Below are 27946 nucleotides of genomic sequence, written 5' to 3'. Positions count from 1 at the left end.
TTAGTCTGTCTTTATGATCCATACATTTTATTTTTATTACCTTAAACACCAGAATATTAATCTGTCTAAAGTTACTTTATCGATGAATTAATTTAGCTTTACATGTTTAATAACCTTAATATCCCTGCTGAGGTTAAATATAAAATATAGGACAGATGGATAAAGTTAAAACCATAGTTTCAAAAGAGATAATATTTCTAGTCCATCAGTGAAGTGCTAACGATAACAAGAGAAAGCAAATAATAGGGTGAAAATTATAAGATTCCCTAAGATTTAGTTTCGTTAGCTTTATAAATAATTTCTTTTTTATTTTAAAATACAATAGCTTATTTTAAATAGTTAAATATTATAATAATCCTATTTCATAATACATATACTATTAATTAAAATTATATTTAATATCACACTCTAATTTAATTATTAATTATTAATTATTAATTTATCCTTAATATCCATCCCATTAATTTATTTTATATTAAAATAATTGCTATTATAATTGTTATATCACACACTAAAATGTTTTATTCTTTTTATACTACATTAAAGCACGATACAAATAAATATATAAATAGTTATTGTTAAAATAAAAATTTTATTTTATAATAATATATAAGGTTTTTTATTTGAAACCTATTAGGTTATTCCACGTGTAAACGAAGGTTTAGTATTAGCTTATATTCAAATTTTATTTTATATAATTATGTATTTATTATATCAGTATAACAAGGTTTATAACTTTATATCAGAATAAATATATTCTTATTCACGTAGCGGCGCTAAAAGTATTTTATTATGCCACGATCCCAACGATTGTGGCAACATCCGTAAATAAGAAGAAAACCATGACCTCTTTTCCCATTAACAAATTTCAAACCAAATACCCACGTAGTACCAGCAGTCTCCTGATCGTACTTAACTAACCTGCAGCAGTGCACGTGGCAGGGTTATATCTTCTACTCAACCTCCACGTACCAAATCATATATCGGAAAGTATATTGAACCCCACATTAGGTATCTAGTTTTTGCGAGTAAACTTACCTCCACTCTTTCCACGACTACCATAATTTTAATTTACTTATCTAACGAGACTCACTAAAATAACACGACTCGTCGACTCTTTCACAAGTGCAATGGGGACCACATGAATGATATGATTGGGTGAAAAAATGGGTACGACGAAATGCGTCATTTTTTTTGAATTGTGTTTAAAAGTTAGGGTTTTCTCTGGCTGTTCCCCTTTTCCTATAAAAAGCCTTCCCTGTCACGCGTCTTCCCTTTCCTCTCGACCTCACTCGCTCTTATCGAAAGCTCTCGCCTTCGCTTTTTCTACTTCTAGGGTTAGAGTTTCGGCTCTTTTTTTCTCCTTACTCCTCTTCTCTTCGATCTCCTCGGCGGCAGTGCGATTCGCGGCGGCCGAGATGTCGCTGAGGCCGAGCGAGCGGGCGGAGAGCCGCCGGAACAAGTACAAGGTGGCGGTGGACGCCGAGGAGGGGCGGCGGCGGAGGGAGGATAACATGGTGGAGATCCGGAAGAGCCGCCGCGAGGAGAGCCTCCAGAAGAAGAGGCGTGAGGGGATGCAGGCGCAGCAACCATTTCCCCAGCTGATCCACACCTCCGCACTCGAGAAGAAGGTGATCTCCCTCGCTTTCCCTTCGATCCGCGGTGTCAGGGTTCCGGCTCGATGGATCGGAACACTGGGGATCGGTTGATTTTGGTTTTGAATTGTAGGATTAGGGTTTTATATTTGGGAATGGATAGATCTCCTCTGGTTTTTTTGATAATGTTGGGATATTGGCAGCTGGAGAGTCTCCCTGCGATGGTATCTGGTGTTTATTCAGATGATAACTCTCTGCAGCTCGAGGCGACCACGCAGTTTCGCAAGCTTTTATCAATCGGTAAGGGTAAAACATTGCAATTCTTATTTTCTTTTCCCGATAAGTTATTTGTTTTATGAGCTTCGAACATCTTCTTTGGTCTCTTTTAAATTAGAGCGTAGCCCTCCAATTGAAGAAGTGATTGGATCGGGTGTGGTTCCTCGCTTTGTCGAGTTTCTTACTAGGGAGGATTATCCTCAACTTCAGGTTAGATTGAATTTTCGTTTTGTTGAATTATCTAAGGACTTTTTATGCAATTATGTGTTTGTTCTTTTAATTACATGTACTTGATTTGTATCCTTTTGGGCAGTTTGAAGCAGCTTGGGCGCTCACGAACATTGCGTCAGGGACATCGGAGAACACCAAAGTTGTGATAGATCATGGTGCTGTTCCCATATTTGTGAAGCTGCTCAGTTCACCATGTGATGATGTTCGTGAGCAGGTATAATTGTGATTGAGATGCTAGGGTTATGTGGTCTAATATCTTTTAGTCAACACACCAGATATCTGGGTTTCTTTGTAGTTTCTGATGCAGCTAATTGGTTAGTACTTCATTCTATTGTAGGCTGTTTGGGCTTTGGGTAATGTTGCCGGTGATTCTCCGAGATGCCGGGATCTTGTCCTTGCACATGGGGCATTGTTTCCTTTATTGCAGCAGCTAAATGAACATGCCAAGCTCTCGATGCTGAGAAATGCTACATGGACTCTTTCTAACTTCTGTAGGGGAAAGCCTCAACCAGCATTTGAGCAGGTTTGCTGTCATTCTTATTGTTGGATAGTTATTGCACTAATTGTGTCTACGATTTATTAATCTTTATATTTTTGTTCATCTATGACCAGGTGAAGTCTGCTCTTCCAGCCCTTGAGCGCCTTATTCGCTCAAATGATGAGGAAGTCCTGACTGATGCATGCTGGGCTCTGTCATACTTGTCTGATGGTACCAATGACAAAATCCAATCTGTAATTGAAGCTGGTGTCTGCCCCAGGCTTGTGGAGCTTTTACTGTATGTACTTTTTGTCCATTTTATTTATATTAATTTTATATAATTAAATTGTTATATTCATATGAAAAATGTTCTCTTTTTTAGGCATCCTTCCCCTTCAGTGCTCATTCCAGCCCTTCGGACTGTTGGTAATATTGTCACTGGTGATGATCTGCAGACACAGGCAAGCTTGCTTTTTAGACAACTTTGAGTCTATTATTTTTTGTTTGTTTTTCTAATGTGTGTATATGAAGATGCTTTTGGTTGGAGGGAAAGTAATAGTCACACATATCATGCCTTACAGTGAAAATGTGGGCTGTGGATACATCTTATACTACAAATTGTTTGACCAAAATTCTCCTGCACAACTAAGTATTAAGCTGAATTTATGATGGCTGTTGCATTTTAACAAGTATCTATTGGTTGCTAAGAGGACAATTTCTTCTTTGCAGCTGGTACAATAGGTGGAGCAATCTTTATTGTGCATTAAGCAACTTTAAGTTACTTGTTCTTTTTTTGTCATTCTTTGGTTCTCTCTTTCTCTTTTATCTGGTTCTGCCCCAAATCCTTGTAGACCTATGCCATCACAGTATAAGTTACTTGTTCTTTTTTTGTCATTCTTTGGCTCTCTCTTTCTCTTTTATCTGGTTCTGCCCCAAATCCTTGTAGACCTACGCCATCACAGTATGGCCTTTCCACAACACTAACAGTCCAAAGTTATTTCTGTTTTACCTTATGGCCTCTAACATGAGTCAAAGTAGACAAAGTGCAAGTATTTAAATCATTAATACACAATCTTTATTGAGTTGTTCATTGTGAACACATGTATAAGGAAAAAGTGGACCAATATTGCAGACAAATCTATGGAACTTACTCTGCTGTGCTTGTTCTACACCTAGATTTACCTTATACACAACACCTTGCGATTAAAATTAGATAATAATAGTCCAAAGTATAGCTCAAATCATTCAACAATACGGAAAGAATCAATATTGTCCAAAAATCACAAAAGAAAGTATATTGTGAGATGGAGACAATGTGCAAGAACAATGGGAGAAGTTTGTCAGAAGCAAGCTACTGAAAATTGACTGATCTCAATCTAGATTGGCTGAAATATACCGATCCCGACTCGAAACCAATTGGGTTAGCAGTTTCAGTCGATATTAGCTGGATCGATCGATACCCGATCCGTCTTAACTGCCCGATATCGGTTAATAAAATTTATACCTTCGTCCACCTCTGTGAACAACTTGATGTTGAGTCCGATGAGCTCCTCCTCCGTCTGATCCGGTGACACCGCAGTTTCTCTCCCTTTGTTATTTATGATAAGTCTATTTGTTCTTGTTGGATCTGTCGCTAGGTTGATTTTGTTTAGTGACGGTGCTATTCCTATACCAGAGCTGTTGTATTAGCTTTTAATTTTTTATCCTTCTGATATTTGGGATGCAATTTCAATATCTGCCAAGTTCTCATCCAAATTCTCTTGCTCGGTCCCTGCAGTATGTGATCAATCATCAGGCGCTTCCTTGTCTATTGAGCCTCTTGACAAATAATCATAAGAAGAGTATCAAGAAAGAAGCTTGCTGGACGATCTCAAATATCACAGCTGGAAATAAAGATCAGATTCAAGTAAGGAAACATCTTTTTATACTTATGCTATTCATATCAAATGTCAACCATATTAATATTGCATTGTAAAGTGTTTTATTCAGTTGTAAATTTAAGTTAATGTCTAATAGAAGTTTCAAGCTGAAGCTTAAGGTGTTAAAGAGTCTATACATGGGTTATTTATATTTATATCCATTTCTCCTTGATTTTGTTTATAGTATCATTTTCTTAGAGAACTCATGATGTCCAATCCCAGGCTGTGATTGCTGCTGGTATAATTGGCCCTCTAGTGCATCTGTTGCAAACTGCTGAATTTGATATCAAGAAAGAAGCAGCGTGGGCTATTTCAAATGCTACTTCTGGGGGCACACATGATCAAATAAAGTATGTCGATACTAAGTATTTTAAGTGTGTTGCTTTTACCATGTTGCTAACTCATTGTGAAGTAGTATCTAACATGATTGACTTATTCGTTTTTTTTTTAAAATTTGGATAGATATCTTGTTAGCCAGGGCTGCATCAAGCCTCTTTGTGATCTTCTTGTCTGCCCAGATCCAAGAATTGTCACAGTCTGTTTGGAAGGTCTTGAAAATATTTTGAAGGTTGGTGAAGCTGAGAAGAACCTGGGTACCACCGGGGACGTCAATCCTTATGCGCAGATGATTGAGGATGCTGAGGGTCTGGAGAAGATTGAGAACCTTCAAAGCCATGACAACACCGAGATATATGAGAAGGCTGTTAAGATCCTTGAGCAATTCTGGTTAGAGGAGGAGGATGATGCCATGCCCTCAGGCGATGCTGCTCAAGCTGGGTTCCACTTTGGTTCAGAGCAGGTCTCACTTCCATCTGGTGGATTCAACTTTGGCTGAAAGGTATGGCATCTCTATGTATTTGTGCTGTTTCCATCTGATATTTTCCGTGCACAAGTTGGCTACAGGTATGATCTTTCATTCATTTTGCAGGTGATCGCTAGCTACACCGAAGCACAGTGTGCCCCAGCTATTGCTACGGGACTAGTCGAATGTCGGTTGGGCGGAGTCGGTCATGTTATTGTTGGGTCCCGTCGGTCCAGTCCAGTCCAGTCCAGTCTCAGGTGGTTGTCATGTTGGCACCAATAAAGGAGGTTTTCTCACCAACATTATTCGTATGCACCGATGTGAAGTCCACAGATATCAGATAGGCAGAGAAAATGGTTTCTGTCCGGGCTGGGGTTTATGTTGTTTCAACTTGATTCAGTTACAGGTTATAGTCCTTTTCTTTTTGCCTCCTATATGTATCAATCATCTTTATTTGTCGCAAGGTATTTCGATAGGGCTTATTCTTGGTGAAGTCTCACTTTTTTTGTCAAAGAGTCTTTAGGACCTATCTTGATAGTATGTTATTGTCACTGTCACGAAGGTCTTAGCAACTTAAGAAAAGTATTGAAGAAAAGGTATTAGTCTCTTGAGTTTCTTCTACTGGTACTTGCCTCCGTATACATATAGTTCAATCATGTTTCTCACCGTGATGGCTTTTTTCTGCTTGAATTTATTAGACTTGAATCAAGAATAAGTTTGCATTAAATGAACCTTAAATGTGGTATTTACCCATAGGCAAATGGGATAGTGATTGGTTGGGAAAGAGCATCTCCAACAGTGGGCTCTGGCTCCAAAAATTGAGCAATATATATTATTATATTAATTATTTTAAATTACTTAATAGGTCATCTTAGCGTTATTATTTTTTAATAAAAAATATATGATTAGAAAACTCTTCTTGAGATCTTTAAAATAAGATTAATATTTAATAGTTTCATAAGTAATTTTAAATTACTAATTTTTAATTAAATGTATTGAAATTATATTATACGAAATAAACATCAAAATAAGGATTACATATCATTAACTAAAAATATTAAAATTATATTACATAAAATAAATAGGAATTAATTAAATATAATAAAAATAATAGATGTTTAATATTTTGGTAAGTTATTTTTGTAGCCACCGGATACGGTTTTGATTTTATTTTTAATATATTTTATATCTAATATATTTTAATATTTAATATTTATATCGAAAATAATTTTAAGTAATTATATTTTAGGACACATAATTTATTAGACTTATTTTTATAAATAATAAAAAATTTAAAATTTAAAATAACTCAAAAATAATTTAATATTAGACTCATTTTAAAGGTCTCCATGAGACCTTTCTAATGATATTATTTTTGTTTAAAAATTGATTAGTAAAATTAATTATATACTTAGTTTAACTAATTAAATTATTTAATAAATGATACAAATAAAATTAAAATTATTGAATGTAATAATTATTAGGCAATTTTAGTATTTCAAAAGGTTGAAATGACAAATAGAGCAGGGCTCCATTTTTATAGTGTGGCTCTAAATTTGGAGCCTCATTATTACTAGCTCCAAATTTGAAACTAGTTTTAGAGCCCTATTGGAGCTCAACCGGTTGGAGTTGCTTTAATAGGTTTTATGTTGTATGAGCATTTTTTAATTTAAATTCCAGCCGCGGTGGTTAGTTAAGATATCATTAAATTTTTAATTATCTGAAAAAATAGTTACACCTAGTTTTATAGATTTTTATTTTTGTGACATGTTGACCCTGAAAAATTCTTTTAAGTATCCGTTATATATATATATATATATATATATATATATATATATTTTTTTTTTTTTTTTTTTTTTTTTTGTTGATAAAACTGGCATGTGAATAGAACTGATACTGATCAAATTTGTTAGTATCTGGATAGTGATAAAATTATTTTCTTAGTTATATATTTTATATCTATATAGCTGGGATATTGGATGTATATATATATTCGCTTTTTTTAATGTATAAGAATTTGTAATATAATTAATTTAATCTATAGACAATTATTAAATATATGTAAAAACTAGATCAAATTATATAAAGTCTAAAAAAGTTTTTATACCACTATTTTTGTAATATTTTAAACTAGATACGTTGATATGTTTTAAATGTCGTTTTTTAATTTATATTTTTATCTTTATAAACTAATACGAATAAGAAATATAAATTTAAAGAATAAGTTTAAATTAAAAAAAAAATCTCAAACTAAATATCCGCCAAAACTCGAGTATGAAATGGATTGAATTTTATTTAATCCTGACTCGTTTTCAGCGTAACGTGAACACTTATAGTGAAATAATTATTTAATATTTCTCAAAACACTTTCAATCGATATCTTGGTTATTAATTGGTACATCCTTCATGTACACATCCAGCATCCTTATTGTTATTATCTAATCTTCAACCTTGCATTAATATTATCGTCATTATCAATTGCTACAACCTAAAGTTTTTCCCTCAATAAACCTTACTGCACAGTAGTTTTATACAACTATGCTTTTTAAACTCATTTTGGTAGCCTTTGAAATTTTTTCGACTAATCCACCGTAACTAAATTTTTATCGGATATCGGTAGAATTATGCCGCCCCAAATACATATAATTGTTACAAATCTTTAACCCGCAACGTAAAATAATAAATGTGAAGCGATCACAACAACTAATTAACCCAAATAATTATGTATGCAAAATTCTTCTCACTAACCCAAGAATTATATTTTCGAAATTCAACTACTAATATTAACACATAATGGAGGGAAGAAAAATAGGGTGGTGGTGAAGGAGAAAAGATTGGAGGGGAGCTTGGTCTTCTGGTTTGGAGTTTTTTTGTATCTGGAGAGAATGAAGAAAGGAAGAAGAAGAAGGCAGAAGAAGGGTTTGATGAGTGGTTTAAGTCAAGTGAATCTTTAACCTTTTTAATGGTTTATTAGAAAGTAAAATGTTAGGAGAATCTAGTGTTTTACTCCTCCTCTATTTGAGAAAATTACTGAACTCTAAATTGCTAAACATGGCTTAGCTAAGCAGGCTGTGATTTGATATTAAGTTTGAAGAGTAGACTAGTAAATAAGTTTCTTAGGAGACCTAATTTGGTTAGAAACTCTGAAATCTTTACTTACTTTAGTCTAAGAAAATTCATATCTAGAGCTTTTGTAATTTAATCACATCAGCTCTTTTAATTTAACATATAAAATTAAGCGTATATATAAATATATATTGGAGCCCATATTGTCAATCAAAAAATTATATATAATTAGATTGCTAAACCCACTTTTAGTTCTATTAAAATATCTTAAACCCCAGCCATGAGGATGTCTTAGAATTGAATTATTTCCTTCTCTAAATAATTAAGCAACATAAGAGATATACTATACTCAATTGAAGGTGGAAAATTAAATTAACATTTTATAAATCTCCTTAGAAAGAGGGGAAGGAAAGGTGGCTCACTTTGTTCCCTTTTAATTTTTTAGTTCTCAGCTTTAAGCTTTAAGTTTTGGTAGCATTTGGTGGAAGAGAAGTGGCCTTCAGAGGGATGAGACAAAAAGAAGTGATAGCCGATCTCCAAATGTTTGTCTCCCTGAAAACTGTATATGGCCGGACTTTGTCCCATCTCTTGTACTCCTTTATTTATATATATATATATATATATATTGATCTTGTCTTAAAATGAGTTATTAACCAAATCCACATCATTAATTTTAAATGCTAAGAAAAAGTTGACACCTTTATGTGTTTCTGTTCATCTCTTGATTCTTATGATGCTCTTCTGCCTTTTTTTTTTTTAAATTATTTTTTTTTATTTTCTAATCTCAGAAGTCATATTTTAAAAACTTAAATAAACTCTCTCTTTGCCAATTTTTACTTAATTTTTGTTTTATTTTTGTATCATAGAAAATTGAAGCTCTCATGTATTACTTTCTTTAGTTATCGATTTAATCTTTCTTTTACTTTAAAATGTTATTTTACCTTTTCTTTAGTAGAAAGAATAGAAAAAAAAATTAAAAGTAAAATGAATACCAACGGTTCATTCACTCTACCCTTTCAATTAGTCGAGGGGAGTGGGTTTTATCTTTTGCTTGGAGACGGCTAGATGGGCGCTCTTGTTCTTGTTAATAATTATTTTTGTCGGATATTCTCTATGTTGCATGGCTGAAGCAGTTGCCTTACTTTAAATGCTCGCGATCACTTATCACCATAATTTTTTTTTATTTTTGTGTCATAAAAAATTGAAGCTCTCATGTATTACTTTCTTTAGCTATCCATTTAATCTTTCTTTTTCAATAACAAGATAACACTATAAAATATTATTTTATCTTTTCTTTAGGAGAAAAAATAGAAAAAAAAAATATATTAAAAGTAAGATGAACACTAATGGTTCGTTCGCTCGACACTTTCAGTTAGTCGAGTAGAGTGAGTTTTATCGTTTGCTCGGAGATGAGCGCTCTTGTTCTTGCTAATAATTATTTTTGTCGAATATTCTCTATGCTGCATGGCTGAAGCAGTTGCCATACTAAAAATGCTCGCAACCACTTATCACCATAATTTTTTAACTCATGACTCCTAATTAACTCCTTAAAATAAGTACACAACCCATCCAGATCCATGAACACACTGATTGAAGACCATCAATTCCTTATCTCTTTTATTCGGTAATATTCTATTTCTAATACTTACCTCGAGGCTAGTAAAATCACTGATTGGCTCGCAAATACTACGATGTTATTTATAATATTTTAAAAAAGTTTTCAACAGCTACTATATAAAAATTCTTACTTTTCTAATATTATTTTTTTTATAGTATTTTAAGTTAATTATTTAAAAAAATAGTAAAGATAGATTTTTACCTGATATAGCCACTGAAAATTTTCTCAGCTGGAGAGTATCTACAAAACCTTACTTCTTTACACGTGTCATGGAATCTCCTGCCCAGAAGTTTCGAGTGGCCATGGACAGAAGATTCCAGATTCCATTAATTGGGCCCCAAACTTGCCGGCCCAGTCCAAGAGACCCCACTCTTTGAACTTGCCAATTCCTCGCCGTCAGATTCAGATCCAACGGCAAGTTCTATACCCGGCAAAAATGACCGAAACATCCCTGTACACGTCATCCCCATGAGTGGGTGTAGTGCCTACTGTTGAGGGGGTTTATTGTCATTTACGAAGAGATATCAGGTTTAGGGTTTTGGGCACTGATTAGGGCATCAGTGGCGGTGCAGCGCCGCCGTTTCCAGTTCCCTTTTTCCTCTTCCGTGCGCATCAGCTGTCCGATCTTAACAGCATACCGCCGATCTCGTGTATGCGTACGGGTGAGATAACGCGGGCCCCAAGATCTCTTGACTCTTCGTTCGTCAATGACGGCGTGCGCTGTTTTACTAGTGTAGCGTATCACGAGATTTCACTTTTCGATTGCAGTAACATACTCCCGCACGAGTCAAATATGCTGAAAGTGTTCCCCCCCCCCTCCAGGAGTAGCTTGGGCCCCAAGCCTTTTAATAATTAATTTTCCTTAATAATAATATACAATAAAAATATTATGAATTGGTTCTCACTTCACAGTGGACAAACAACACTAGAAAAATCTAAAATTAAAAACAAAAAAGTTTTTTTTTTCTTTTTTTTTTTCTCCCTCCCTCACTCTCTCTCAGCTCCCTTAGTCCCTCTCGCATTATATCACTTCGTAGCATCCTTTCCCTCCACACTTTTCTCTTTCCCTCCGCCTCCACTCTTTCTAATCTCCTTCCAGCCTCCAAAACTTTACATCTATCCCCCCTCTGCTTCTCTAAGCTCTCTCATAGGAGAAAGAGAGAGGTTTTGATCGGCTGCTGTAATTCCCTCGTCAGATCTCATTGATTTGATCACTTTCCTCTGCTCCGAAGTACACCGTCAACAGTTGTTGGTTTCCTCTTCCTCGGCCGAAGGAGAAGGAAACCGGAGATTGTATTGGTTCTCGACTATTTCAGCTGGGTGATTGGATCGCCAAGTTGGGATTTTGAAGGCGGCGATGGATTTATCCGACGAAAAAGTGAGTTGGGTCGATCTCTGTTCATTTGATCTCGTTCGATTCGAGTAGTTCGTTAACTGAGATCGTTTGCTCTGTTTTGCTTCAGGGATCGGGATCGATAGATCGGAGCAGGATAGAGTGCGGGGAAGAGCGACGGAGCTGCGCTGATTGCCACACGACGACGACTCCTCTATGGAGAGGCGGCCCGTCGGGCCCAAAGGTGCGTATCAATCGAGTTACAGATGGATTTTCTCTTTTGTGTCCCCGTTTCTTTCGCCGGTTTCGATCTGATTTGGTTGTGCTTCCCTGAACCGCAGTCGCTTTGCAACGCGTGTGGGATCCGGTACCGGAAGAAGAGGAGGGAAGCTCTCGGGTTGGAAGAAGGAGGCGAAGGGAAGAAGGAGAAGCGAGAAGAGATGGGTGGTGTGGAGAAGTTTGGGGTTCCTCTTAAGCTTAAGATGCTAGGATTTGGAAGGGAAGTGGCATTCAAGCAGAGATCTATGATTCAAAAGGGGAGGAGGAGGAGGATAAGGAGGATGGGGGAGGAGGAACAAGCTGCCGTGTTGCTCATGGCTTTGTCCTCTGGATTCCTGCATGCTTGATCGAGTTCATTCGCTCTTCAAATTTCAAAAAAAAAAAAAAGGAACAAGACTTCATTTTTTTCTTCAGGAGAATGGAGATTAAGAGGAAAAAGAAGAGTTTTTAGCTTTACTGGCACTTGTTTTGTGCTTCATTACTTGTCTCTCTCTAGATTCTATTTACTTTTCTCTAATTATGGGGTGGTGATCATATATGAACAACAACTTTGTCTGTCTGGTGCCATAATCTTATACTTATTAGCTAATGTATACAAGTATTATCCTGGTACTCGATTTGGATTCACTTTCTCTATTCGAGTTCTTATTCAGAGAACTTGTTTGCATAATAATTTGCAGCAATACTTTCGCCATGATTGCTGAACCTAAATGTCAATGAGTACATTATGAGAGGGGATTGGAAGAAGTAAGGGAGACCCAAAAGAAAAGGTTGGTAGTTGTGGATTTAGCTAGCCGTTGGATTATAAAGTGATGAACTGTTTTCAGGACCACTTTGCCACTCTCATCATTTTACCATGGAATGAGTACGTCATTGTTACTATGGCTGATCCTATATGACACAATAATGATAACTTTATTTTTGTCAAAAAGAATTCTAATGGATTTTTAAAAGAAGTTTGAACTATTCCATCTCATACCTAGACTAGCTTGATTTTATTGTTAATAATACTTTGTCCAATTAATTAATTTGGTGCTCGAGCTCATCTTCAATTAAGTTGGATTCTGGATTGAGTTTAAAATTTTTCTTAAATAAGTGTTGTAATTAAGTATTAGATTAAGGTAAAAATCACATTCTCTTCTCTCTTTTTTTCCCCTAATCTATCTAAATTTACAATCAAATGCCTAACATTTTAGAAGCTCATTTAAGGTGCCCTAATTTAGTTTAGAATATGAGAGTAATTACTACTCTAATTCTGAAGCTAATCTCAATCCAAGTGGACTAATAAGTGAAGAACTATTTATGGAGATACTTTTGCCACCAGATATGACAGGCTATTCGAATAAAAGCAAGCTTTGAATGGAATGCTTGCTATCGTTATCCGAATAAAAACTTTCTAGCCTAAGAATCCGGATAACAGTAGGGATTAGTCGTTCTTCTAAGAGAGATGTATCGGACTTGGATAAAAGAACTTGGATAACTTCTTTCTTATTGATCCAACTGTATTTTAAGGAATCTCATCATTTAAACTCCATCATATGAATAGTTTACTCTTATTTTTAACTTAAACTTTAAATTTAATTAAAAGTATTAAAGTCATTTTACCTCTATAATTTATTTAACTTATTTATATGGTGAATGACTGTTAAATACAATTAGAATTAATAGAGTGAAATGATAAAATATCTATATAATAGGTTATGAATAATAATAAGACAAAAGGATAGATTGATAAGGAAGAGTCCTCAAGGTTGTATTATCTTTTTTAATCTTCGTGTAAATAAAATAAAATAAATATAATAATATATTAGAATATAAAATATAAAATTATTGTTATTTACCGACTTAAATTTTTAGAGTAGTATCACTGGTTTTGAATCTATTAGGTTCATATATATATATATATATATATAAGTGAAGTCCATCAAATTCTGAAGCAAAGAAGATTGTTATAATATAAAATATAAAAATAGTAATGTTCTCGAAGTTTATTTCTTTATCAAAATCAAAGAGAGAATAAAAGAGAAAACTACATATAAAAGTACTATGCTTCATAAAAAAAATGAAAACTAAAGATGAATTTTGCAAAGACTTTTCTTTAGACGAAACCGATCCTTATTTTTATCTCCTAACTTTTATTTTATTTTTCTATTTTTGTTGTTTATTTAAGTGTTGGTGTTGAAAGACAGAGCCTCGATGGATTAGAGCGTGCATGACTATGATCGTCTTTATGGTGCGACCTATGAGAATTAGAGCGTGCGTGAATGACCATGATCGCCCTTATGGTGCGACCTATGAGGTGACATGCATCATGTGATATTGATATTTGTTCTAACCCTAATTTAGAAGATGAATGCCCATTGTGAATACTCAAAAAAGAATTAGAAATATAAAGCTAAGTAAACACAACCATAAGAATTTTACTGAATACCTTTTGAGTAAAAATCATAGATCTTTTTCTATAGGAATAAATCAACTACTAATAACAATACGAAATATAAGAACAACTTACTAAATATCAGTTGAATTCTACAACTCTTTCGCTAGAACCTGCAATGAATTGCTTCAATTAGTATATTAATCATATCTTATTGATCCTTGAGATTATGTCCTATCTCAGTAGCTCTGAGACAATAACTCGCTCTGAATCCCATCTCTTTAATATTCTCTCAACTCTAAGAACACTTCAACATATCTCTTTAGGGTTCAAAAAACTAATATTCTCTTAGTATTGACCAACGACTTAGGATTGTTTGGTTTATATAGGTGTATAGAAAAAGACTAAAAATCCACTTTAAGTCAAGGTCAGATCTCAACCATCTTCAAACTACTTCGAGTAAATACTCTTACGCAGAACGATCGTTCTAGCACCCAGTAATTTTCTTGCGTACTACTTCTAACGTTACGAAATCGTTAAAACATTTGTTACTAAAACGAAGACGTTCGTATTATCTAAAACATCCAAACACCGTTTCAATAATTCTTTATAATAAATATTTTCTTATAAAATATTCTAAATACTTCCAAATAAATCTTCCATATATAAATTGCCGAATACTCCTGCACAGCATCAAATAAATAAAAATTCATGGGCTATTCTTGATGCATGCATCACTCTCTCACTCAGTCACTCACTCACTCACTCGCTCTCACTCTCACTCTCACTCTCACTCTCACTCTTACCCTAAAGTCGAACTCCCACAATAAAATGGTTGACTAGTATAAGAAGAGTAACCTTACGGGAAGGGTGGACAAATGGAGGAGTAGTTGAATTGGGTCCCAAAAGACTGTTCATATTATGTACGTGTCCTTTTTTAGGCCCCAAAGTCGGTGCCGTATCAAAGCCAGAACAAATAGGTCCTGCCGTGTTCAATGAACCCAGCCCACGAAGCATCTGACCCACTAATCTCAACCCCACTAGTGAATAATAAGATTAGGTTTACCTTATGTACTTATGATTAAAGTAAAATTATTATAATTTTTATCCTAATAAATAAAATCTATGTTAATATAACAAATAAAATTTGCATATAACACCATGTATTTTAGCGAAATTATAATTTATATCTTATATTTTCACTATTTAAAAATCGAACACTATGATTTAGTGAATATGTGCGAGCTTAGATTTGAACTAACATCTTTTGTGCAGATGAGACTATTCCGTCAAATTATTTTTTAAGAAAATAATTAAAATATTTTTAGTATATGTTAGGGAAGTATAATTTAGCTAAGTGTTTTTTTATAAAATTTTTAGTATATTTAATTTAACTTAGGAATTTAGTTAAGTTTAACTAACGAATCTTAACTGCAAAGTATTTTCTACACATATTTACTAAATTATAGGGCTTGATTTATAAATAGTATAATTTCATTAAAATATAGCATATCATATGCAAATTTATTTTAACAAATTTTTAAATCACTCAAATTAACATTCTCTCAAAGAGTCGGTTAGTATTACAAATAAATTAATACAAAAAAAATTATATTAAAAAATAAAATAATTTTATGCACAAGTACAATACGATAAAATATATTTAATCAATAAGATATGTGTGAGTTATGTTTCGAGATTTATTAGTAAAATATTTGTGCTACCAATTCCATGTTTTTAAGTTCCATACCTCAACAAACAAAGGAACAGAAGAATTTATGTAGAAAATATAAGATATTTTAGATGATGCAGGCAGGATGCATGGAGTACTGAATAAATCATTAAAAAAGAATTAAGTTAGAAAAGGAAGCAGGGGTGTATGATATTTCCCTTTTATTTATGGGTATATTACTAGGAACAAAAAAAACTAAAGAGATCTTATCTTCAAGAACAAGAATCCTAAGAGTGCAAGTTTCTTAATTAATTAAGAGTGCAAATAATTGCATTTAAAATAATTGTTATATAATTTCATACGCACTCTCTTATTTAATTTTTTGGTTACACATTTATTGGTGTGTTAATAGAAAACGTTATATGACTATTTTTATTATTAATTTGTCTCTCTTTTTTTTTTAATATAAAATAAATGTAAGATAATCTCTAAAAAGATCTAATATTAATCACGTGAAACTCATACATTTATTCCTCTATTTTCTAGTTTGGTCCCTGGATACTCCACTAATTATACTTTCTCCTCCTATAAAGCGGCGCATCGACGCCCACGTCCCGACCGTGAGGCGGAAGCAAAGCAAAACTCTCATCTGTGCTCACTCTCTCTCTCCCTCTCTCTCTCTAAAATTCTACTCTTTGCTCGAGAAAGAAGACGAAAAGGAGAGATCGAGCTATTCTTTACGTGATCTAGGTAGAGATCGCATCCTTTTGAGCTCCTTCTTTCTTTTTTTTTCTTTTTTTTTTTGGATTAATTTGATGCTTCATCTCGTTTTCTAACCATTTTCTTTCCGTCCGATTTGATGCTAAATTAATTTACGCTGTGGGATTGGATTGTTTTCGCGGTTTTGTTGTTCTTGTTTTGGGAATTAGGTGTTTTTTTTTGAACGATTTTGACTTAATTTGACCTGATTTTGATCGTTCTTTTTTTCCTTCTTGGGATGGAGATTTATTTATGTTGGGAAATGTTGATCGAGCTTCGGTTTAGGGAAGAGTGGGGGAATTTCCTCTAGGGTTTGAGCTTCTTCTGTGTGGGGTTAAGGCATTTGAGATAATAGTAGGCGTTGTAGGTGGCATAGAAAGTTCTTTGTGTTCACTAGACATGCCAAAGATCCATCTAAAAAAAAAAATTGTTCTTTTAAGTATTGCTTGTTTGCTATTTCCAGATAAGAAATTGGAATGGATGGATGTTGTTTTTCAGTTCTGACTGGTAAAAAAAACAGGTCTTCTTTTCCTCTCAAAAAATGTAGCGAAAAGATTGTGGCTGCTGCGGTTGCTGGAAGATGGAGGCATGCGACTGCATCGAGCCACAGTGGCCTGCAGATGAGCTCTTAGTGAAGTATCAGTACATATCCGACTTCTTCATTGCTCTCGCCTACTTCTCCATCCCTTTGGAGCTCATTTATTTCGTGAAGAAGTCTTCATTTTTCCCTTATAGATGGGTGCTGATACAGTTTGGTGCTTTCATTGTTCTTTGCGGAGCAACCCACTTGATAAATTTGTGGACGTTCACCAGTCACTCAAAAGCCCTTGCATTGGTGATGACGGCAGCAAAAATTTCGACTGCTGTCGTCTCATGTGCAACGGCCTTGATGCTCGTTCATATAATTCCTGATTTGCTAAGTGTGAAGATAAGGGAGTTGATCCTGAGGAATAAGGCAGAGCAACTTGATAGGGAAAAGGGCCTGATACTCACGCAGGAGGAAACTGGAAGGCATGTTCGCATGCTCACACATGAAATCAGAAGTACTCTTGATAGACATACTATATTGATGACTACTCTTGTTGAGCTAGGACGAACTCTGGATTTGGCAGAATGTGCGATATGGATGCCATCACGTACTGGTTTGAACCTTCAACTTTCTCACACTCTTCACCATCCATTGCCTGTTGGATCTGTGTCTATCAACCTTCCTATAGTCACTCAATTATTTAACAGTGACCGGGCAATAAGAATCCCACATACATGCCCATTAGCTAGGATCCGACCCCATATGGGTAGATATGTGCCTCCTGAGGTGGTTGCTGTCCGTGTTCCGCTGTTGCATCTTTCAAATTTCCAGATAAATGATTGGCCTGAGTTCTCCACGAGAAGCTATGCTGTGATGGTTTTGATGCTTCCGTCAGATAGTGCTCGCAAGTGGCATGCCTATGAATTGGAGCTTGTTGATGTTGTCGTTGATCAGGTAAGAATTTTAAGATAACGAGTCAACTGGGGATAATTTTTCTGTGTTATTACATGCTAATGTGCTAGTAATCTGCAGAAAATTGCATTTTGTCACCCTTTCTCTTGTTCAATTTCCCTAATTTTTCTGTCTATAGTTAATCGATAATTTTAAAATTTATCTTAATTACATTAATTACCAGTACTGCAGTCCAGATTAGGGCTGTCAAAATAATCAAGCTGGCTCGAGCTCTGCTTGATCATTAAAGCTAGGCTCGAAATTAAATTCGAGCCAAACTTGATCCTGAGCCGGCTCGATCGAGTCGGCTCGATAAGGCTCAAATATATATATAATATGAGTAATATTAAACTAACATGAACCATCAGATCAAAACCCTTTCACCATTCAGAATTTCAGCTATTATTTTCTGACACAATTATCTTTATTGTTTGTAATTTATATTTTGGTTGCTTGTAGTTTTTTGACACAATTATCTTTGTAACTTGTAATTTATATTTTGGTTGCTTGTAGTTTTCTAACCCATTTATCTTTATTGCTTGTAGTTTTCTAACCCATTTATCTTTATTGCTTGTAATTTATATTTTAGTAATATTTATATCTTTATAGTCGAATTATGTTTTATTTCAAGCTTGATTCAAGCCTAAATTAATTCAAGCTTGCTCAGGCTCAAAAATGGTTTGAAATTAATAAGGCTTGAAATTGCTAATTGAGTAGCTCGTTTAAGCTTGAAATTGGCTCGAGTTTAAAATTAGCTCGAATTGAAATTATTTTAATTCAAGCTTGATCGCAAAGACAGGTTCGAAATTAATTTAAATCCAAGCTTGATTAGAGCCAGGCTTGATCAAGCTCGGCTCGTTTACACCCCTAGTCCAGATATGGACCAACATTATGTGTGGGCACTAATCTTAATTGAGGGCCATCTAAGTGAAAGCCCATTTTCTTTGTAGCCTCTCATGTTGTTTCTTAGTTGATCATTATTTAGAGTTTCATTTCATTCTTTGCTTATTTTTGCCTTAAAGCAACTCCCTTCTCAGAACTTAGTACCTTTTTTCCTTCCATGGATTCTTGCCATGGTTAGAGTAGAGTTTGGCTTTTGTATCATCATGAACTTCATCAAGTGAGGTGGATGATTAACCTTGCTATCCTACTAGACTCATGGTTACATCCTTAATATCTGATACGATCACCTCAACATAATTGTGATCGCAACAAGGACCAACTCTAAACAGATCTAGAACCGAAATTTTGGAAGATAATGCCAACTGATCTAACTGTCCAAAAGGCCTGAAACTTTAGTATGTTGTACCCCTAGAAGTCAGGAATCCAGCGGCAATCGAATCATGATAATTGGAGGTGTAGATTAGAATTGTGGAGGAAATACTGATTGGGGGTCAGTTGGTGGCGGGATGGACATGGAAGGTAGAAGATGGAATAATAGTGAGGGTTAGGGTTTAGAAAGGTGGTGATAGCAATGATAGTGGGGATAAAGCCTAAAACTAGATGAAGGGGAAGATAGATTGATCCTTGATAAGCAAGGGGGCAGTTGTCGATTGAAGGAGGAAGGAGACGACATCCAATAATGACTGTCGTCAAAAGGAGATAGTAGTAGGAGAAAGAGAGAGAGAGAAGGGAGAGATAGGAAGGAAAATGTCAAAAATCTTCGATAGCTTCAATGAAATTGTCTTTCACATATTTAGAGGCTAATCTAACAAACAAAACAAACAAGAAATAACCCTAATATAATCTATCCTTGTTGTGGGGCGCTCGAACGGCTAAAACAGGCCCTCATAATTTTTGAATGCTATGCAGACATCCGATCGTGACGTTCGAAAGGGTCTTTTGGCATTCGAACGTCACAGCCAGAATTTCTTATTCTTCGAAAACAAAAATAATTCAGCTCGAGATAACAATGTCCAACTCTAGTTGTATCAATCCACCACGCTTTCGTCATCTTGACCTCAAGGTGTGAAATCCAGAAAGTGGTCCATAATGTCCGACTCCAATTCCCAAGTCGACTATGGTCTGTTGAGCCACTCAATTAACAACTCTGTCTCCAACCTAGCCCCATGCCTCCTATGGCGTGTTAGGACTTGCACTGGCTCCTTTGGCCTCTTGTCTCTGTTTTTGCCTTTTAGCAGATTTCACACTCGTACATATTGCTTCACACTCTCATGGACGCCCAGGTGTAGTAGCTTTGAGCCATCCTCTTGTAGGTGCTGAGTGTGCCTTCGTGTCCCGCAGTAGGTGAGTCAAGGAAGTGGGAGATCAAGGTCTGTCGAAGCTCCGGACTCGCGGGTATTTGAATCAGTCCCTACTCAAGAATAATCTCGTCGCGTGTCTCAAGTTTGGGGTGGCTTGACGGGACTCTACTTAACTCCTCCAGCAACTGAACCACCTCTAGATCATCCTCTCCGGTCTTCCTCAGATCTGATAAGAAAGAAAAGATGGAATTGAAAATGCCGCAAGCTCCCCCAGGCTCAGTAGACGCGACAAGGCATTGACGACTCATGTTTTTGGTTCCTCTTTATACACTAGGTCATAGTCATATTCCAGAAGCTTTGTAACCCATTTTTGCTGGGCTGGAGTGTGTACTCACTGCTTCCAAAAGAATGGCAAGCTTTGCTGATCGATTTAAATGGTGAATTGCCACCTAATGAGATAAGGTCACCATTTAGCGAGAGCATGCAAAATAGTATCTCTCGCTCGTATGTTGACAATTGCTTTGATTTTTTCAGATAATGCCTTGCGGAGGAAGCCACATGCCTCTTGTCTTGCATCAAGACAGCTCCAATCCCTGCACCGAAAGCATCACATTCAACCACAAAATGCTTACCGAAATCGGGTAGTGCCAAAACCAATGCTGATTCCATAGAAGTCTTTAACTCCTCAAACGCTTTGGTTGCCTTTTAGGTCCAACAAAATCCTCCTTTTTTGAGTAAAGAAGTTAGAGGGACAACGATTTTGTCGTAGTTGACGATGAACCGATGATAATAGCCTGTCAGCCCCAAGAATCCCCTCAACTCACACGGTTCTGTAGGTTGCGGCCAGCCCACCATATATTTGATCTTCGATGGGTCGGCTTCCACTCTATTTACTGAAATGATATGGCCTGGGTATTCGACTCTTGGTTGTCCCTAAAAGTCCTTGTTTATCTTCACCTTCAATTGGTTTGGCCTCAAGATGCTCAAAACTTTATCCACATGCCACAAATGGTCACTCCGCGTCTTGCTGTACATAAGTATGTCATAAAAAAGACGAGTACATATCAACACAAAATGGGGTGAAAGATATCGTTCATCAGTCCTCAGAAAGTTGCTGACGCATTGGTGAGACCACATGACATGATTTGAAATTCATAATACCCGTCATGAGTTCAGAATGCCATCTTGCGTTCATTTGTTGACTTGACCTTGATTTGGTGATAACTTGACCTCAAGTCGAGCTTGCTAAAATAGCTGACCTTGTGAGTTCGTCCAACAACTCTTTGATCACTGGAATAGGAGAGCGGTCCTTCACAGTGATTGCATTCAAAGCTTGATAGTCCACACAAAATTTTTAGCTTCCGTCTTTCTTGTGCGCTATTAACACCGACAAGGAAAAGGCAATTCGGCTTGGTTGAATAATGCTTTGCTCGAGCATCTTCTTGAGCATTTTGCTAATCTCCTCTTTTTGTATGTGAGGGTACTGGTAAGGTCGAACGCCGATTCGGCTCCAAGTACAATATGGATTTAGGAGTCGTGCCTGTAGGTTGGCGGCAGCCCTCGCGGCTCCTCAAACACGTCTTTAAAGTCTTGCAACAACCGATCTAGGTTAGTGGCTATACCTTCCCTTGGAATAGGCTTTGGCACAATGGGTGCTAGCTGCATAAACACCCCATAATCATCCCAACATGGCTCTCCAATTAGTGGACACAATGCTGGACCATGGCATAGCTGGCTGCCTTCCAGCCACACCATCTCGTCTCCTCGCTGAAAGGTGAGGCTTAGGTTCACAAAGTTAAAAGTGACAACCTCTAAGCTCTATAGCCACTAGATGCCCAACACTAAATTCGCTTCTCTCAGTGCCAATGCGTACAAATCGAGTGAAAAAATCGAAGCCTTGCACCTGCAACAATACCCAACGGCACACCCCGTCGGTTCTTAACGTTGTGCCATCGCCTATCGTAACGTGAAAACCCACCATCGGCTCTACGTTTAGTCCAATCTTCATCTAGGAAGTTATGAGTGCTCCTCGTGTCAATTAAAATGTTAATTGCTGTTTGTTTAATCATACCTTCCGGCCGCAACGTCTTGGGCCCCACCATGCTCGAGTATGCATGTAGCGAAATTTCAGCAGCCATGTCTCTATCATTCTCCATCTCGACTACCATAAGCTTTTGTGGTTACTCCTTGGGACTTGCAACAACAAAGTCCTCTTCATCTTTTAGACCGTTGAGAAGGAGAATCGCGCCCATAGGTCGTGTGTACCGATGACCCGACATGTATTTCTCGTTGGTTCTAAAGTGAGCCCGATCTTCTGAGCCAGTCGATCGTCTAGGAAGTTGTGCGTACTCCTCGTGTCAATGAGGATATGCATTATATGCTTCCTAATGATGCTGTCCACCTGTAAGGTCGTTGACGGTGTCGCGACTCCTGAGTAGGCATGTAATGAGATGCCTGCTCGTACATCCTCCAAGTCTAATTCCTTAGTCTTGTGCTGCTCATTCTTTTAGATGCTGCTCATTCTTGTGCTGGTCGCCAACGGCTATGTCGTCCTCGCACACGTCCTCCTTGACCTCACCATCGATAAGCATCATTGAATCGGTCTACTGCATGCAATGGTGCTTTGGGGTGAACTTCTTGTCGCATATGAAGCACAACCGTTTGGCCTTTGGCTCCTTCGAGGTGGAAGGATGCGAGAATCTTTTGGTCATCATCCATGTCTTGAAAGATGAAAAATTGTTCGATATGGTAGAGCCAATCAATCGGATCTCCATCTTAAAAAAATTGGAAACTCCAATTGAACGATGCGCTCGCGGATGCTTGTATCACGGTTAGGGTCGAATATTGCTCTAGCCCTAATTGAAGGTAGGTACTCTTCTAGCCATACATAATTCCTTCGACGTCGTTCATCAGCTTCTCGATCTTAATCTTTATCCCTCTCAATCTAGGGATTATCATCATCTTCGTCTTAAAACTGGTGGGACCATCATGGTGGGTCTCTCTCTCCGCCTTGACTTGGGTGTGGTCTCTCTCTCTCTCTTGCCCTTGGTCAACCGGTGGGACCATCATGGGGGGTTCAAGTGTGGAAGATCGGAGTACCTCTTATCCTTGGATCGCCCTTCTCAGATCGCTCGAAACAAATCGGCTTTTTATTGTGTGATCATTTAACTCAAGGTTTCAATGGTTTGAGTGAGGATAATGAAGGTCTGTCTCAAAGCTTCAATGGATCTTGATAGCATCTCTATGTTTGGATCTGTGAAGGAGGGTAAAGGAGGCAGCGCTGTGTGTTGTCCTCTTGCCCTTGCGTGCCCACGCATGGAGGGGTAGAGTTCCTCCCTCTCTTGCGCATGGATATCTTCGCTTCTTCTCTTCTTCGTGCCTCCATGGATCTAGTGGTTGATAACATTGTAGATACACATTGAGAAAAGTTGGCTTTGATGCCACTTATTACAATCACCCTTGAGGAAGATGTTTGTCGATCCGAGTTGCTATTTTGGACAGAACTAAATATAAAACTTTCGAAGGTAGTAGAGATCGATCTAATTCTTGGAATGATTTGAAATTCAGATATGTTGTTTCTCTAGAAGTCAAGAGTCTTATGCAACCCGAATCTCATTAATCGGGTTGGTAGATCAAAAGTTATGGTTGATATACTGACTAAAGGTCAAAATATGGCAGGATGGAAGTGGATGACGAAAGTTGGTGATGTGGTTAGGGTTAAGATTATGGAAGTGGATAATGACTATGGAGGATGGGGATAGTACCTTGAATAAGATGAGAGGGAGAATGGAGCTTCTAGATATGGCTGGTTGCTGGTGTGAGGAGGGAGAAGCGACGAAAGATTAATTTTGGCCTTAGAAGGAAGCTCGAGGTGGATAGCGAGGGGAGGAAGGAGGAGGGAGAAGGTTGGCTCAAGCATAAATGGAAAATAAAAGTGGTTGCTATCCCACATATTTGGAGGCGCAATCATCCAAAAATTATAAACAAACCCTAATACGAAACAACTTAACCGATGGATATTCAAATGCCCCTCGTCTGCATTCGAATGGCCAAAAACAATGTTCTATATGTGCGAACGCTGTGCTGTTCGAACGCACCAGCCAGAAATTTTTCTTTTTATCAAAAAACAAATAGAGAAAAAAATGATCCAATTCGAGTCGGGTTGGTCATGTCCAATCCATATCATAATCAAGAGCCGCAACACCTTGAAATTTGAAGAATTGTTTCGCCTGAAAAATCCACTCGACGGGATCTCCTTTGTATTTAGGGAAGTCGAGCCGTGCGGTCCTCCCCCTAAGTACATTCTCTCGATTTGGGTCAAATCCAAACCCTTGTGACATGTCATGAGGGTGCAACATCTGCTGTTGGTGTCGATTTCTTTGTTATGGTGTGCGCTGCCTCAATCGCTCAAACTCTTGCTTGGACTCGAATTTGAGTCCAGCCCACGGGTCCGCTCCTTGGTTCATTCGGAATGCTACTTGTGTTGGATTGAGTATTGGTGGAATCTCAGCAGCATGTCTCGGCCCCAAGGGATGTGGTAAAATCTTCGGTTGGGATGTAGGAGCTCGATTACGCTGAATTGGTTCGGTTCAAGCCATGAGTAACTGGACCAATTGATCTTGTTTTTGCTCCATGGCTTCCATGAATTCCAGCATCAAGGCCTTGATGGTTGAGGGTGAATCTGGACTTGATCAATCATTAGCATGTCTAGAAGGTTCAGGTTTAGCACCCCTATGCTCTTCTCTGCACGCTGATGGCTCTTGAATGTCCTCCGTTATGCACTTTGAGGCCATTGATCCGGTAGTCGTCATCTCCATGTGTGGTCCAAGGATCAACCTGCTCTAATACCAAGTTGATATGATCACCTCAGGGTGGTTGTGATAGCAACAAGGACCAATTCTAGATAGATCTAAAACTGGAACTTTGGAAAACAATGTTGATCGATCTAACTGTCCAAAAGATCTGAAACTCTAGTAGGTTGTACCCCTGGAAGTTAGGTATCCAACGCAACTAGAATCACAACGAGCAGATGTGTAGATTACAAGTTGTGGTAGAAATACTGACCTAGGTTCAATAGGTGGTGGGATGGACATGGAAGGTGGAAGGTGGAAGATGGGATAATGTTGAGGTTTAGGGTTTAGAAAGATGGTGATGGCAACGATAGTGGGGATAAAGCCTAAAACTAAACGAAAGGGAAGAGGTTAGACTGATCCTTGATAGGCAAGGGGGTGTTGTCAGATTGAGGGAGGAAGGAGACGACGTCCAATAATGATTGTTGTCAAAAGGAGATAGTAGTAGGAGAATGAGAGAGAGAGAGAGAGTCAATAATCTTCGATAGTTTTAATGAGGCTGTCTTCTACATATGTAGAGTTTAACCGAACAACCAAAACAAACAAAAATAACTCTAATACAATCCATCGCCGTCGTGGGGCATTTGAACGGCCTCGTGTAGCTGTTTGAACAATCAAAGCAGGCTCTCAGAATTTTCGAATGCTATGCAAACGTTCGAATGCCATGGCCAGAATACTTTATTCTTCAAAAAAAAAAAAAAGATTCGGCTCGAGACAATAAGGTCTAACCCTAGGCATATCAACAACTTTTTTTTGGGCCCATTTTTCTTCTTGTATTTTCTACTTTTGATTATTTATCTTTTGGGTCAATGCTATTGAGAATGATCTGTATTTGGTTTCTGGATGGCCCCTGTCAACATGTCTATTTCTGCACTTCGTACAGTGCAGGAAACATGAGGAGTTTGTAATTTGTCGACTGAATATTGTTTCACATTGACTTCAGCACCTATTCATGCAGTATTCCTCCATATTGAAAAAAAGAGAGAATCATGCTCCACAAACTCCGCTGACAAAAGTCTAATATTCACATGTTCTAAATTTCTAATACTCAAGTAAATATTGTGCAACAATGGAAGATGACATAAGTTTGACATGTGGACTTACTTTCGTACTTTATGAGTAGCATTTCTTTAATTAACAGTGTAGTTGATTTTCTTGCTTTTTCTTCACTGGGAATTCCTTACTCCATGTTTTTGTCATTTCTATTTGATATTGGAAGTCCAATAACTATCTGATAAAGTCCACATAATTTTCAGGTAGCGGTTGCACTTTCTCATGCTGCCATTCTGGAAGAGTCTATGCGTGCCCGTGATTTACTTATGGAGCAAAATGTTGCTCTTGATTTAGCTCGTCGCGAGGCAGAGATGGCTATTCGTGCTCGCAATGATTTTCTTGCTGTCATGAACCATGAAATGCAGACTCCAATGCATGCAATTACTGCTTTATCGTCGCTGCTGTTGGAATCTGAACTTACTGCAGAACAGCGGTTGATGGTAGAAACAGTATTAAAGAGCAGCAAACTTCTTGCTACTCTCATCAATGATGTCTTAGATCTTTCTAAGCTTGAGGATGGTAGTCTCCAGCTAGAGATGGGAGCTTTTAATCTGCATGCTGTTTTCAGAGAGGTGGGTGATCTGTTGTTGTTATTCTTGTTGATGAAGTATTTCTTGGCATTATCTTTTAGTTGATTGATTTGTTTTTCACCTTGTAGGTTATCAATTTGATTAAACCAATAGCAACTGTAAAAAAGCTATCAGTGACGGGGACATTGGCACCGGATTTGCCGCTATGTGCCGTTGGTGATGAAAAACGGCTTATGCAAACCATTATAAATGTTGCTAGTAATGCAGTTAAATTTTCAAAGGAGGGTCACATATCAATTAGGGCTTCTGTTGCCTACCCAGATTCTTTAAGAGATCCTCGAGCACCTGAATTCCATCCAATTTCTAGTGATGGGCACTTCTACTTACATGTGCAGGTCTGTCAATGTAATAACATACTAGTACCTCACCTTAAATCCATGCTTGATAATTCTTTGATGATTTGATCATAAACTCTGCTATGGACACGCATCTTACCTAGTAGCTGTTTTTAAAAGGAAAGTTTGAAGTTCTCACAAAATAAGTTGTAACCTCTGCAGGTAAAAGACACTGGCTGTGGTATAAGTCCTCAGGATCTACCACACATCTTCACAAAATTTGCGCAATCTCAAAATGGAGCAAACAACGGTTATAGTGGCAGTGGACTTGGACTTGCTATCTCTAAGAGGTATAGACAGAAAACCTTCTTACTATTGGTTTTGCAAAATATGTTTTACCCTGCAGTGCTTGCTTTAGGTTTCTCTGACTTGTTGAACAAATTTGATGGACAGTCCATCTTGTTGCAATATTTCTCACAGCGCTATCACTTATTTCTAATGGTACAATCAGGTTTGTTGGTCTCATGGGAGGACATATCTGGCTTGAAAGTGAAGGTATAGGAAAGGGTTGTACTACTACATTCATAGTAAAACTCGGGGTCTGTGAAAATCAAAGTGGGCATCTTCAGCAAACTTTGCCACCCACCAAGTTGCATCATCGAGAAGCAGAGTCTGCTGATTATATTGCACTACTAAAGAATGAGAACGGCCTGCCTCCTCCTAAGCTTCATTACCAAAGAAGCCTGTAGAAGCAATGGCAGAGTGGTTTTTTCACTTTCTCTTAGGTGATGCATGCACTCGAGACAGCGGATGGTTTGAAATATCTTTTCTGTTTCAATGTAGTGCAGTGTCAAACTTGGTGAAATTTGACATGATCTAATCTGCATTATGCTTTGGAGGCTGGGGAGTTACAGAGAGAGTCGGGATAGATTCAGTGTTTCGGGCATCATAGAAGAATATCAGAAGAATCAGGTATTTGCTAATGTAATAAACTCAGCTTTGATAATCAAAGAAATTATTATTATTATTGATATCAATTTATATATACATATATATATATATAAACTACACGAATGAAACACAAAATGA

The 27946-nt window shown here is 37.1% G+C and overlaps 2 protein-coding genes and 1 pseudogene across 2 annotated transcripts; all 3 read left to right on the top strand.

Moving 5' to 3' along the window:
- The first annotated feature begins 1236 nt into the window (after positions 1 to 1236).
- Positions 1237 to 5922, top strand: LOC140798761 (importin subunit alpha-1b-like). Its single transcript, XM_073152793.1, has 11 exons — positions 1237 to 1631; positions 1799 to 1895; positions 1990 to 2081; positions 2185 to 2316; positions 2440 to 2625; positions 2715 to 2878; positions 2963 to 3041; positions 4358 to 4486; positions 4722 to 4849; positions 4962 to 5337; positions 5428 to 5922. Exons 1-10 carry the CDS (start codon positions 1419 to 1421, stop codon positions 5332 to 5334), a joined length of 1593 nt encoding a protein of 530 aa, XP_073008894.1. The 5' UTR covers positions 1237 to 1418; the 3' UTR covers positions 5335 to 5337; positions 5428 to 5922.
- A 4971-nt stretch (positions 5923 to 10893) lies between these two features.
- On the top strand, positions 10894 to 12270 carry LOC140798858 (GATA transcription factor 15-like). Its single transcript, XM_073152942.1, has 3 exons — positions 10894 to 11363; positions 11449 to 11562; positions 11660 to 12270. Exons 1-3 carry the CDS (start codon positions 11343 to 11345, stop codon positions 11942 to 11944), a joined length of 420 nt encoding a protein of 139 aa, XP_073009043.1. The 5' UTR covers positions 10894 to 11342; the 3' UTR covers positions 11945 to 12270.
- Positions 12271 to 16262: 3992 nt separating this feature from the next.
- Positions 16263 to 27683, top strand: LOC140798813 (probable ethylene response sensor 1; annotated as a pseudogene).
- The last annotated feature ends 263 nt before the right edge of the window (positions 27684 to 27946 follow it).

This window comes from Typha latifolia, chromosome 12 (assembly GCF_019914945.1).
Source record: "Typha latifolia isolate L0001 chromosome 12, TyphaL0001v2, whole genome shotgun sequence".
Lineage (NCBI taxonomy): Eukaryota > Viridiplantae > Streptophyta > Magnoliopsida > Poales > Typhaceae > Typha > Typha latifolia.
Note: the sequence above shows the minus strand (reverse complement) of the source record. Positions and strands in the feature narration are given on the sequence as shown.